The 13,502-nt window shown below is 34.6% G+C and overlaps 1 protein-coding gene across 1 annotated transcript; it reads left to right on the top strand.

Annotated features, from left to right (window-relative positions):
- The first annotated feature begins 2,512 nt into the window (after positions 1-2,512).
- LOC133191211 (zinc finger protein ZXDC-like) lies at positions 2,513-13,323 on the top strand. The gene is made up of 14 exons (XM_061326947.1): positions 2,513-3,698; positions 3,976-4,082; positions 4,252-4,401; positions 4,519-4,608; positions 4,844-5,022; positions 5,373-5,565; positions 6,047-6,227; positions 6,320-6,616; positions 7,417-7,461; positions 7,590-7,676; positions 7,940-8,044; positions 10,961-11,119; positions 11,782-11,969; positions 12,182-13,323. The coding sequence occupies exons 1-14, from the start codon at positions 2,582-2,584 to the stop codon at positions 12,338-12,340; spliced, it is 3,057 nt and encodes a 1,018-aa protein (XP_061182931.1). The 5' UTR covers positions 2,513-2,581; the 3' UTR covers positions 12,341-13,323.
- Positions 13,324-13,502: the final 179 nt, after the last annotated feature.

Below are 13,502 nucleotides of genomic sequence, written 5' to 3'. Positions count from 1 at the left end.
ATGCCAGATGACTTAACGTGTTCGAACACAATGTCCTAGTTAGCACAAAACATGCTACCTTACAAGTCACGTGACGGAATATAGTATTCACAAAGTTACCTGAGGTAAGAAATCACGTGGTGAATTATAATATTCAACAAGTCACAATCTATGGTTACAACACACAGAGCGAATGCATGTAAGAAGAAGCAGTTTTTTTCTCTTTTTAACCATGAGCGCATGTTTGTCTATTAATCTCCTTTTGACACATTGTTATTTATGCAAATATACAACTACTGTTAAACGTAGAACAATAGACAAACATGCGCTGACTATGTATAAAGTCAGTAAAAAAGTGGGCGTCCTCATTATCGAACGGAGATTCAAGAAATTGTGATGACCCCTGCCTTTGAAAACAGATTCGAACTTCGTAAATACGAGGGTTGTTAGAAAAGTTCGCGGGCACGTTGATTTGGGGAAAATATATTGTAAACTTTGAAGAATGACGTATGTCTTATTAAATTCTTATCTTTTGTTTATGAGTATGGAAAAGATCATGTCCATTTACTAAGAGTTTGAAAATATACGTTGATTTTTTACTGCGCGGTCATATAGGATTCACGGAGCAATCACTTAACGTTTTATGACGTTAGATGACGCGACAACCTGATTCTAGACCTGTGAAGCTTTTTCACAGTTCTAAATATCTTTCATTTCTATAGACTTTTCATATCTTTTTTTGACTTGAAAATTGAATAAGTATATCAAGACATGTTATCTATTTTTAAATATCTTTTGTGGCGTATCGGACATTAGCGAGATCTTTAAAACAATGTCTCCAAAGTTCAGCGATAAAATTTGAGAAACAATGCAAAATCCATAGGCGCAACGCCCATTCTATGAGCAGGATATTGGAGTATCGCAGAAGTCTATAATTAAAAATGTCCATCCTTCCATTCTTACAAAGTTGTTACCACTTGAACACTTTGGTATCCCCAGCAGCATCTAAAAACATTTTAGTCTCTTTCGGGCATTTTCCTGTCTGCACACAAAATTTTTTAATAGCTCAGTGCTCCAAGATGTTCAATGACGTTACCATTTTTTAGCTTTGTTTTTACGCATTGATCATCTATAATTAATGATAAAACCGTCATAACTCCTCCAGTTTAATTCATAATTTCGTCAGATGACGTTTTATGAATATCTTAGCGAGAGGTGAAATATCATAAATTGTTATGCGCTACAATAGTGCAATCTTTAATTTCAAAATTATGTCTCTGAAATGTAAAAGTTCGAAAAAGTAACATGCTCCGTTAAGCATGTTTTATCTAAATAATTTCGCTACATATTTTTTAAAGATCATCGGAAACACCAAATTTTTGCAGATTAATTTGAAAATACTTATAGTTTTTACCTGCAGAGATTTAATGAATTCATGCAAATAGCGCGCTCGCAATAGGACTTGTCCGCGAACTTTTCTAACAACCCTCGTACACACTTCTATTAAACGTAATTACATAAAGTTGTAGATTGAATGTTGACCATTATTGCAATGAAAAGAAAAATGTTTGTTTTGAAAGTTTATTTTGTCGCAAATTTCGCATTTCCTTAAGTGCAGTCATCCTTTATAGCTTCATGTAGGCCTCTGTTGCACTGTTCTGAAATTTTAAACCTATGATCAAATGGCCGGAAAAGAGGGGTGTACGCTGATGAAAATGTAGTTCAGGAACCACCGCCGAAAAATGCGTAAGCTGTTAGCATAATAATCAGCAGATCATCGTTTCAGAAAATTAAAGAAATAAAATAAAAAGAAAATCATCCGAAACAAAACCAAAGGTTAAGGAAAGGTCGAGGTAAAAGAAATTGGACATAATTGAAATTTTCACCAAATTATATATGTAACAGTGAATAAACATACATAAAATACCCTGAATATATTTTTTTTAAACTGATCTAAACATTTTTTTTTTAAAAAGTGAGATCAAGGTCACAGGGAAGGTCAAAGGCGAACATATTTGATGCAGGTGAACAGATCTCACTAATATGTATATATTAACATATGAAGTTTGATAAAAACATCTTGCATAGTTTCTTTGAAATTGATCTAAACACAACTAAGAAAAGTGAGGTCAAGACTAGAGGAAAGGCCAAGGTAAAAAAAAAATGCTGATATAGTTGAAAAGATCTCATCAATATATGTATCGACATATGAATTAAGTTTGATAAAAATATTTTGAATAGTTTCTTAGAAACTGAGTTAAACATGCACAGATTTAAGAAAAGTGAGGTCAAGGTCAAAGTCAAACATTTTTGAATTGCCCTATCCAGCATAGCCTGAAAGTCTATAAGGTTTCACCTTGATAAAAATATGTTGAAGTTTCTTTCAAAAAGTGTGACAGATGGAAAGACGGAAGACGGACATGACAAACACTATATATGCCCCGGCCATACTCATATCGGGGCATAAAAAAAATGAATACATTCCCGCCATTTTAATTTGCACATATTACGAATTTTACACCATATCCGGTGACGTCAGGGTACCTTGCGCTCTGAACTGTAATGGCGAACCCCATAAGAAATACGTGAATGGGGCTTTGACATGTCGAATGAAGGGGGTCTAGTGAACGTAAAACATGGCGGCCCCCAATGTAGTACACATGTGCCGGGTCTGGATGTAAACATTGATCTACCAGATGCGTTCTCAATTAAAAACGAGCTTCTCACGGAAGACCAACTTGTTGAACATCAAAAAGGAATACAAAATGGCGACAACTTACAGTTTCTATCATCGCCATCGGACGTAGATTTAGATAGTTACGAAAGGGCTGTAGTTGAAAACAATACAGAATGGTTGAAGTCGCGATGCAGAAATATAGAGGCTATAGATTTTGACATTCCAACAAGTGGCAACGATGGAATTGAATTGTTCGGTACATCGCTCTCGGACACGACAGATTTGCCACTATGTGCTGAGGGATCAGTCCTTCCATTGGAAACGTCAAGTTTGCTGCTGGGAGGGACAAATGGGTCCCTGTTGTCGACCGCAAGCTCTGGAGGAATCTCTGGGTCTAATTCCAGTATGGCTTCTATATTTTCTCAATCCCAGTCTACTGGTTGCAGTACAAGTATTTCGGAAAAGGACGTCTCAATATTTGAGGATAAAAATAACATGTTAATGACTCCCCAGGAACTTGAAAGTATGCCTGACAGGGGATTAGAGTTTGAAGCTTCAGTAGGCCCAAAGAGTTCCAACTCGGACATTTTCTCAAAGTCAACCACTGACATTACTTCATCTGTTTCATTATTAAAAAGCAAGACTCAGCAAGTCACTAAACTAGCACAATCAGTTGGTGCTTCGAACAGTGCAATAACTGTAACTAATAGTAAACTGAATGTGGTTCAAGTTCAGCAACCCATGAACATGCATACTGTCGCACCAACAACTCTCACATCTGGCACTTTACAGATTGTGCCGAATCAGCTCATCACCATTCAAAACCCAAAAACAGATGGAAACAGTGACAAACAGGCCCCAGAAATCAAGTTTGTACCTGTACAGAATACCACTCAAATTCTAGTGAACACCAGCCAGGGGCAGCAACTCCTGCACATCAACTCCAATCAGCTCCCTGGGAGTGATTCCATGACGAGGCTTGTACCTGTCAATCAGATGGCGAAGAATGTGGACAACTCTAAAGCCCAACCCATTCAAACTGGTGAATAAAAGAGCATCATGATTAGTCTTATAGTGATTTATCGCAAATTAAGGATACAGGAAGAATATTATATTTATAGACCTTGTGTTCATATTTTTTTCACTGCCATGTTTTGACTACTATTTTTGGAATGCATACTTTACATAACCAGGTTCCTGAATGGAATATTTACTGATTAGAAAGATCTCTCCATCTATGCAGTATGTGTAGAGTGTTAGTACATAGAAGATATTGCATTGCAGAATACATATTTATTATGCTTTCCCTTATTTTGCAGGGTTCCTGATTTTGCCAGCTAACCCAGGAGGAAGTACCATTCTAACCACAAATTCTGGTGAAGCAGGGGGTCAGACGATGATAAACGTGGACAACTCCATTACAAAGGTAAGCAGTAAGCATACATCACTAATAATCAAGGCCACAATGGACTAAAGAGGTAAAATTAAGTTTCATGTATTTAGTTATAGATGTACCCCTACTAAAAACAAACTCTTCTGAATTAAAACTCAACGATTTCTTCTGATAATGTGACATGAAATGTATGTTCTTGTAGCCTCCCATGTTCTTGAAGAACCCCACTGGAGGGCCCCACAAGTGGGTGTACATGTACCTTTGTACTCATCCAGGATGTGACAAAATTTTCAGGAAGCTTTCAAAAATGAGGATACATCTGATGAGTCACACAGGGGAAAGACCTTTCAAGGTAATTACAAAAAAGTGCAAAAGGGGGGGGGGGTTACAAGGCATTGAGGAGCAAATGAGAATTTAAGAACATGTACAGTGTCACAACTATTGGTTCATACTACATATTTGTTTACAGTGTAGCAAACCAGGCTGTGATTGGGCATTTACTACGTGTTACAAACTTAAAAGACATGAAGAATCTCATCAAGGAAGGAAGGACTTCCAGGTATGCCGTTTGTCTTGTGTTCTCATTTTAGATCATATTTAGAGGTTTAAGAGTCAGTCTTGATGACACTGATTTATAGTCACTATCAAAGCATAACTTTGCATCATTTGTTTTTGCATAGCTTTTTCCATAGTTAAATTTTCAAATGTTTAGAACTCTGCTTAATGATTACACCAAATAGCTGATCTAGCTCTAATTTTAAACATGTAGCTTTATTTATATATTTTTTTTTCAGTGCGACTACCCAGACTGTGGTAAGAGATTTGCTACGTCATATAACTTGAAATCTCACAAGAAATCTCATGAGAAGCCATGTGAGCCTTGTTTAGAACCAGGGTGTAACATGAAATTTCCAAACCGTAGACAGCTGAACCTTCACATGAAAACACATAATGGATCTGAAAAGAAATACAAGTAAGCATGAGGTTTTACAGTTGAACTTCGGTATCTCGAAAACCGATATCCCGAACACCATGGATATGTCAAAGTGATTTGGAGGTCCCAACCACTTATTCCTTAAGTATTTTACCCTTGATATCTTGAATCCTTGGATATATCTCGATTTTTTTGTTCTTGGTCCCATTGAGTTCAAGATAATGAGGTTTGACTGTATATGATGTTAAAGTTAATGTATGTTTGTATTAATTTTCTGAATAGGGTTGACTTTTAGAAAGCATTGCAAAGGAAAACAAAATGGCAAAGTTAAGCCTCTAAACTGGTAATTTTAAGTGTGTAATTTTAACTGTGATTGGCTTCATTTTTAGGTGCCCAGTAGATGGCTGTGACAAGACTTTCTTCTCTCCTCACTGTATGGGGTCACACCCACGTACACATCAACAGGACCGGGATTTTCGGTGCAATTATGAGGGCTGTACCAAAGTGTACTCCACTGCCTGTCGCCTCAAGCAGCATATGAGATCTCATACAGGAGAAAAACCTTTTGTCTGTTACTTTGAAGTAAGTTTTTTCTCATATTGCATTAGTCTGAAGCATGATTTGCAGATTTGTTGTTGGAATTTTTATGCCCTGAGATTGAAGATTTGCGTTTATCAAACAGATTTTGTTTTCCGTTAGAAAATACATGTCTATGGTTAAATTTCTGAGGAGCAATTTTTATGACTCAGTGAATTTTTAAAACATCAGAAGGTTATAACTTTGAAGATAGTTATCTGAAAGCTTTGAAGAGTTTTACAGTATGTTTTGGTCTTGTTGTAAGAGTTATTATCAAAAGTTGCAAAAAAAACCATGAGTCCACCACCATAATAATAAAATTTCAGGACAATACAATAGCTGTTTATAATAGAAAGACTTGGAAGACATCGCAATATTGTGATAGTTGAAAATGGGAACATACATGTAAATATGTCATGATTCTCAAGAAATTCAGAAGTATGTCAGTGTGCAGAGTACATTTAAGTAATTTCTTTTTCTGAAATAGAATTGTGGATGGGCATTTACTACTGCCAGTAAATTGCGTCGACATCAAGCCAAACATACAGGACTGCGTAAATGGAAATGTCCGGTGGAAAACTGCGGCCGAGCTTTCATGAGGTCGGAGCACCTAAAAGGTCACATGATTACACACAGTGGGAAGAAGCCATTTTCATGTCCTGTTGAAGGTAAGCACATTCTTAAGAAACTTTCATTCTGTCTAGAGTTTGTATGATTTTGAAAAAAAAATTGTTAGAATTGAAAATGCATTTTTTAACAGGATGCACTGCAAAGTTTGTTGCCAAAACAAGCCTGAAGGTTCACATGAATCGGCATGAAAATCAAAAAGTGGAGAAGATAGCGTATCACTGCCCTATAGAGGGATGCATGAAGAAGTACTTTTTAAAGTCCAAGCTGCGGGAACACATGGTTCAGAAACACTTAAGCAGTATTTCCAGTAATGGACAGGTCACTCAACTGGACCTGGAGCCACTGCTGGGGGGAGAGTTACAGGACATAGGAATGATGACCTCAAACACAGATGCCAAAACTGTTATCCAGACAGTTCAAATCAACAGTAAGAAGATAAACAACCCCAAAAAAAGATTGTTATATACCAGGGATGGGCAGGATTACTGAAAAATGTAATCGATTAATAATCGATTACTTAGGGGAATTTTGTGTAATCGATTATTAATCGATTACACTCATTTTTGTCCTGTAATCGATTGTAATCGATTACTTTGGAAGATGTAATTGATTAATAATTGATTACTTCCAAGTTTTTATCCCTTCAAATATCAAAGCAGTATTTAAATGGCAAATGTTATTATTATCCACTGAAGTTTGAATGTGTTCCTGCAATTTCAGTGCAGATTCTTTTAAGGTTTTATTCAGGCTAACATTCTCACTAAATGCCCAAATGAGGGATTCTCTACCATGGAAAGTGGAGACATGATTCATACAATAAAATATGCCAAGGAATTAATTATTCCTCTCAACCTTGGATCTGAAACTCCATATTTATTGACTTGTTGCAAAAATTATCTAGTAATATTTTATTGTGAATTATCATTTGAAGTATTTGGGCTGCCCGTATGTTGACAGTACACATTAAACATTCCTGTAAAAGAGTCTTTTTCAAAAAAATAAGTAAATTAAGAACTCTTAGTAATAAACATGTAAATTAAATGTGTCTTTCAGTAAATAAACTAATAGCACAATTTCATTCTGTATTGAAATAAGTGTTTTGACAGCTATTAATTGTTTTAATAATATTGTTTGTCTTCAATGGAATGAAAATTATATAATATATACACTGTACATGTTTCAGAAAACAAAAGTGAAAGTTGAACTTTTAATGTTGCTTATTTGTAGATCCAGGAGGAAGCCAAAACCTAGAACAGTCAGTCCAGGCAACAGGTACTCAGTCAATATCAAAGAATCAACAAATACAAAATTGCATAAAATGATGAATTAAGAATTAAATTGGAGGACTTTTTGAAAAAAATTCAAATTTCTGTTTCTTACTATTGGTAATATTTCAACAGAACCAAAGACTACGATGGCTATGCTGACCATTCCTGCATCGGAGCAAATGACCATTGACCCATTAGAATTCATCACCAATCCCGCAGGTAATTCAACATTTAATTGTAATGCATGCAGGTGCATATAAAGATACCAGTTCTTAAAAGTGTCTTTTACGGCAGTTTATTGGTGTACTTTGGGGAGATGTCAATGTTTAAAGTATTTTGTTGTAAAGAAATCTTGATATCTGAATTGTTTAATTTCTTCTATTCTTTGAACTTTAACTGACTTTCATTTACATGAAATTTCCACATTATGATATAATAAAAGTGATGCTCAGTACAATAATTGAAGAAATTTATTGTTTTAGATTCTTCTGGAGAGATTCCACAGATCAGCCAGGCTGTTCTGAATCAGCTGATGTCGGGGTTAGAGAAACCGGAGCCAACAACCAATCAAACAGCCCCCCACACTCGTAAGATTTCAGAAATAGACGGGCATATTTATTACCTTAGCTTCAACTGTTTACTGAAATTGGTTAATCAAAGTACTGTGAGTACTGATAGACGGTGGCATGAATGATTTTGTTTGATTTTTTGTTTGTTTTAATTAAAACGTCCCTCTCGGGAATTTTTCACTCATAATGAGACGCCACCATTGCCTTTGGTGGGCTTTAAATTTATATCTATACTCAGCACTCAGGGCCATTGTGCAGTGAGGGATCTTTTTCTGGTCAGCACTTACTGCGACACGGGACCTCAGTTTAACAGTCTCATCCGAAGGACCGGTCTCCATGTCCCGCAGTGGGATTCGAACCCTCGACGTAAGGATGGACTCCTTACTCCGTGACTCTAGAGCATATGCTCTAATTACTGCGCCACATGGCCACTGGCATGAATGAATTAAATAAAATAAAATGATATGAGAATCTGTAAAATGATATTGAAGTTATGAAAGTTTGTTGCAATTTTTCACAATACATGTATTAATTTGATAAGTTAATTTATATTTGCATCAGTATAATGAGGACATGTATTAATTGAAGTTGTTAAGCAATTTATTGCATGAAATTTTTTACATTTATTTAGTTTTATTATAAAATTATGTTTGAAGAAAAAAATGCGCTGAAATGCCAGAAACGAAAGATCGATCATTTCAATCTTTTTTTTTCATTAATTAATCCTTAAAACAATTCATTTTACCCTAAATGTTAAATTAAGGGAATCAAAGGTGCTAATATATTCATGTGGTGACTGAATATATTTATTTTAAGACAGCTTTCATGCATGTGTGGTTCCATTTAGGTGCGCTTCCAAGTAAGATGTGCATTTTTTTTTTTTTTTTTTTGTAGAAATGTGTTTGAAATATTATAGGAATAATTAATAACCCTATTGTGAGTTGCAGATATGAGCGAGTATCAGTAAATTCCGAATTCATTGTACCTTCTTCGCATAATTTGAAAATAATCATATCAGCATGCATTTCAGTGATATCAAGTATCGAATGAAAAAGTTAAATTTTACAACAAAAAGTGTCATGAAATCGTGGTGTGCTGAAGTTAGAAATTGTGACTTTATAATTTAAAATCTTTTACTCAGTGATTAATTATCAAATTTTGCTAATCTGGAGTAAAATTGAACTCACAATATTTTTTAAAACAAAAACTAACTTTTCTTAAAATATACGGTAAAAAGGGAAATGATGAATGACTTTTGGCGTTGTACTGTTGTTTTGCGCGACATAAATCATATGCTGAAAGATAATGAAATAGACTTTATCTTTGAATCTCAATCTTTGCCAAATTTCCAGTAATTTACTTATTTCTATAAGGTTGAAAGACTTCAAGAATTGTACAGTAGTTTTACCTATTTGTTTGATATATATACTATTCGAAAAGAAAAAAAAAGAACAGAATAACAAAATATCTTTCACCCTCTATTTCTCTTAATATCTTAATATGCACTGACCCCGCAAGTCATTGTGTAATACGAAGTTTTGAAAACACATGTAGGAGAAGGCTGGCCTAAATTAAGCCTACTGAATTCGCAAGAAAATCCTAATATTTCATGTAAATGTATTTGTGTAGCTTTTTTCTTACACTTTTTAAAGGGTAAATTTTATTCGAGGCACGATAGAATTTTCAAATACAATTGAAATATATGGGTAACTTTTGTTCGTCGCAGTCTTATAATTATAGCTTTGATAAATTAGCATCCTTTCAGTAGATTTTGTGTCCGAGATAATTAGGCAATGCCTTTTGTTTTTAGATAGAACCGTAATAAACTTTGCAACATGGCATCGTAACTGCCTTCAATAACTCTCTTTTATGCAAACTTTAAGAGGACGTGATTTTTTTTTTCTATTCCGAAAATATATCTTTCTCTAATATAGTATCGTCAACAGATACTAGAAATTCAAATAATCAAAAGACACCGTAAAATTTCAATAAACTGTATAAGTATTATTGTATAAAAATTCCACAAAACGTCTCCAAAAAAAAAATTAAAACAGGCAGTTCTGCAATAAGGAATACGCAGTCCTCGAATCATGTTAACTGAATTTTTGGAAATGGAGAAATTTAGGGATCGACGCTTTCCAAGCATGGAGTATCTCGTAATTAGGGAATACCAAATTGGGAACATCTCGCAATTCGTGTTTTTCGCACATCCAACAGCGAAGAAACCGCTGAGAGTGTGTTGGTTTAACAATAATTATTTTATTTCCTAAGATGGTAAGGTGTAATGTGAAACCATTATCCATAAATATTTTCCCCCAGATTTTTTTTACTTTTAATAAATTTTATTGAAATTTTACATTTACACAACGCAAAAAGGCAGTGTATACGAACAGACTTTTTGCATTTGTTTCATGTTCAGCAAACTTTATGTACGAATTGACTTCTGTGGTTTGCATACGAACTGACTCCTTATATACGAATCAGTTTTTGTACGAATTAACATTAAGTCGGCGTAATTTATGAATATTCATGAGGCGAGAAATATTATAACGGCAAATATCAGGAATTAAACTTTACGCCCAACAACAAAATGTCATTGAAATAACTTGAGAACCAAGTACATTTTATTTTCGAACATCGAAACGACCCCACTTTCATTATTTTGTCTCTGCAAAAATCGCCGCTAGTGTCCCCGTGATTTTACACTGTTGTTTATTCATAGCCCAGACCAGCAGCAATAGCCTGTGGCTATAAATAGCCACCGTCTAAAAAAGGTTAAAAATGATATTGATATTTGCATGCTTTTTTATGTTTTTTTTTTGTTTAAAGGATTTATATGTTTAAGAGTAAAATATAAATCAAAAATAGAATTATGTCAAATGTAATATGCATGTAAAAGTCGATAATCTCTATCGTTATTACCTCTATATACAGAGAGCATGGCTGGTCCAGTGGTATTGGAGAATAACAGTGGATCTGCACGGACTGATTATCTCAGTAATCACAACCTGAGCTATCGAGCCAGACAAAGGAGACAACTACTGAAGGAAAAAACCTCCACTGCTGGAGATAGTCAGGAATACACAGACCAGGGTAAAGTACACCGTCTCATTTACTTATAAAAAGGGGGAGTTGTAAAAAACCATTGATGGAAAATCATGTCTTCCATCTCACACTAGGGGGTTTAGATATTTCTGCTACAATTATTTTAGGGCCCTGCATGAAAATGAAGGAGCTCTATAGGAATTACATTGTCCATCTTTCTGCCTGTCTGTCCATAAACATTTTTATTGTGACGTGAAAACTCATACCAACTCAAACAGTTTTCAACAAAATGTCTTTCAATTTTGTACATATTTTACTACAAGAGCAACTTAATATTTTCAAATTTGTACAGAAGTACTCGACTATAAGACCAAGTCACTGATAGAACTGTCTGTATGTATGTTTGAATGTATATCCTTGAAATTTTTGTTGCAGTTTAATAACTCGGTTTTCAATGCAACATTTTCAAATTTTACACAGTAGAACTTTACTGTAAGAGAACAACTTTGCCCTTAGTGGGGCCCTCTCTGACTGTGTCAGTTTTCTAGTCCCTTCAGTTTTAATTGCTAAGTTGATATACATTGAGGTATTAAAACCTGAATGTAGGAGGATGTGTAAACAATGTATATGGTAATGAGTTTATTTTGATTAAAATTTAAATTGAGAATTGTAGCAACCTTTTTAATACATGTACAATATTTATCTTGTAGAGAATTCTGAAGAGAGTTTGCTGGCACAGGCTTCGTCAGTTTTCCTTTCTCCAGAGGAGGCACCATCATTCAGTGCCTCCGCAGACCATGTGACCTTCAGCCCTTCGGCTGACTCCCTTTCCTCCCGAGGGATCACCTTTAGGGACCCCGAGACAGGGGTCATGTACGTACAGACACAGCTGTTACAGGTCAGTGTACCATACCATTATCTCTGTCATCCACACTCTGATATAAAAATTATCTGGATCAGAGAACTTTGACACTTTCTCTAGGGGTTTTGCAAAATATAAACTGGAAAATAAAATCTTTTAGATTTAAAAAGGCATTTGCATTGCTAAGTAGTAAAAATAGTAATACCCTTCGAGTGAGGCATCAAGAAGAATATTTTTTTTTATTTCAGGATGACCCTCCTAGTACAGTTACAGATTTATATTCAGATGAACAAGTGTTGGGAAGTGAAATTTCAGATCTAACTGATAATTCTTCCACTAGTCTAGACCAATCAATTCAAGATTCAGAGTTTACAGGGTCAACTATCAACTTTCAAGACCTCCATTAACCAGAGAGATTTAAAGGACTTGAATGTTCACTGGATATTGTAGACAGTGATTTGTTATTGTGAAACATACTGCATATCTGTGCTAAAGAACATGTTCATCTACGTGGTGCAAGATGTAACAGTGTTTTACAGGGATTGATTTGTATGCAGAATGTCTTGTCCAATGTTATTTTACATTTCTGCATGCAGATCAGCAATATAGGGCAAATATGGAAACTTTTTGATTTTTTTGTTTATTTAATAGAATTTAAGTGAACTTTATCCATTTGCTTCCAAAATGTGCTCTTCGAACAATTTCAATCTCTGAGGACAAAATACATAAAAAGTACAATATATACATGTAACAAGGTCTGTGTTTACAGTTTTATATCAAGTTTAATTCACTATTAATTACTAGGACTGATCTCTTTTTTTAATTAAGTACTTTGACATGCATAAAAGTGCTTTAAGAAAAGATAAGATTTGCAGAAATTCAAGCAATGTACAGTATATAGAGCTGCTTGCCTGCATTTATTATTTTCAATACTATCTGCTTTAGGTAATCGTTGTGCATTATAAGAAGTTTTATTAAATGTCAGTATAAAATAAAACAAGTTTTACTGAAAAAAACCTTGCTGGCATATATTGTATTAAATCTTGCTTTATCCAATTGAATCTATAAAACAATTTAATGCTCCGTCCATCTAGAAATAATGCTGTATTTTTCCAAAATAAACAAATACTTCTAAATTTAGGCAAAAATTTCATTTCAAAGTTCTTCACAAATTCTATAGATATTGGAGGAGGTGAAAATGTAGGAAATTGACACAGAATTCCATTAGTTTGGACTTATTTTGTAGTAGAGTGGATTACTTTTTGAGTAATGTTAATAGGCCTCTATTTTTGTCCGTTATTCAATGATGTTATACAGCAATGTCTGTGTGAATATTGTAATTGCTTGTTGTTAAATTGTTACTGTAATAAAATCAGTAAAGTACTAGTTATCTTCAGTTGTACCAGAGCTGTTATTTCATACTTGATTACTCCTTCAGTACTAAGTTCAGTTGGATATACTATTAGTTACATAGTTTTTTAGTGACAGGGTACGGGATGATACCTGGTTAGTAAATTTCATACCTGGCGAGGCGAAGTCGAGCCAGGTATGGAATTTACTAACCAGGTA

Source organism: Saccostrea echinata, unplaced genomic scaffold (genome assembly GCF_033153115.1).
Source record: "Saccostrea echinata isolate AGI-Se365-2 ecotype Australia unplaced genomic scaffold, CSIRO_AGI_Sech_v1 ptg000023l, whole genome shotgun sequence".
NCBI lineage: Eukaryota > Metazoa > Mollusca > Bivalvia > Ostreida > Ostreidae > Saccostrea > Saccostrea echinata.
Note: the sequence above shows the minus strand (reverse complement) of the source record. Positions and strands in the feature narration are given on the sequence as shown.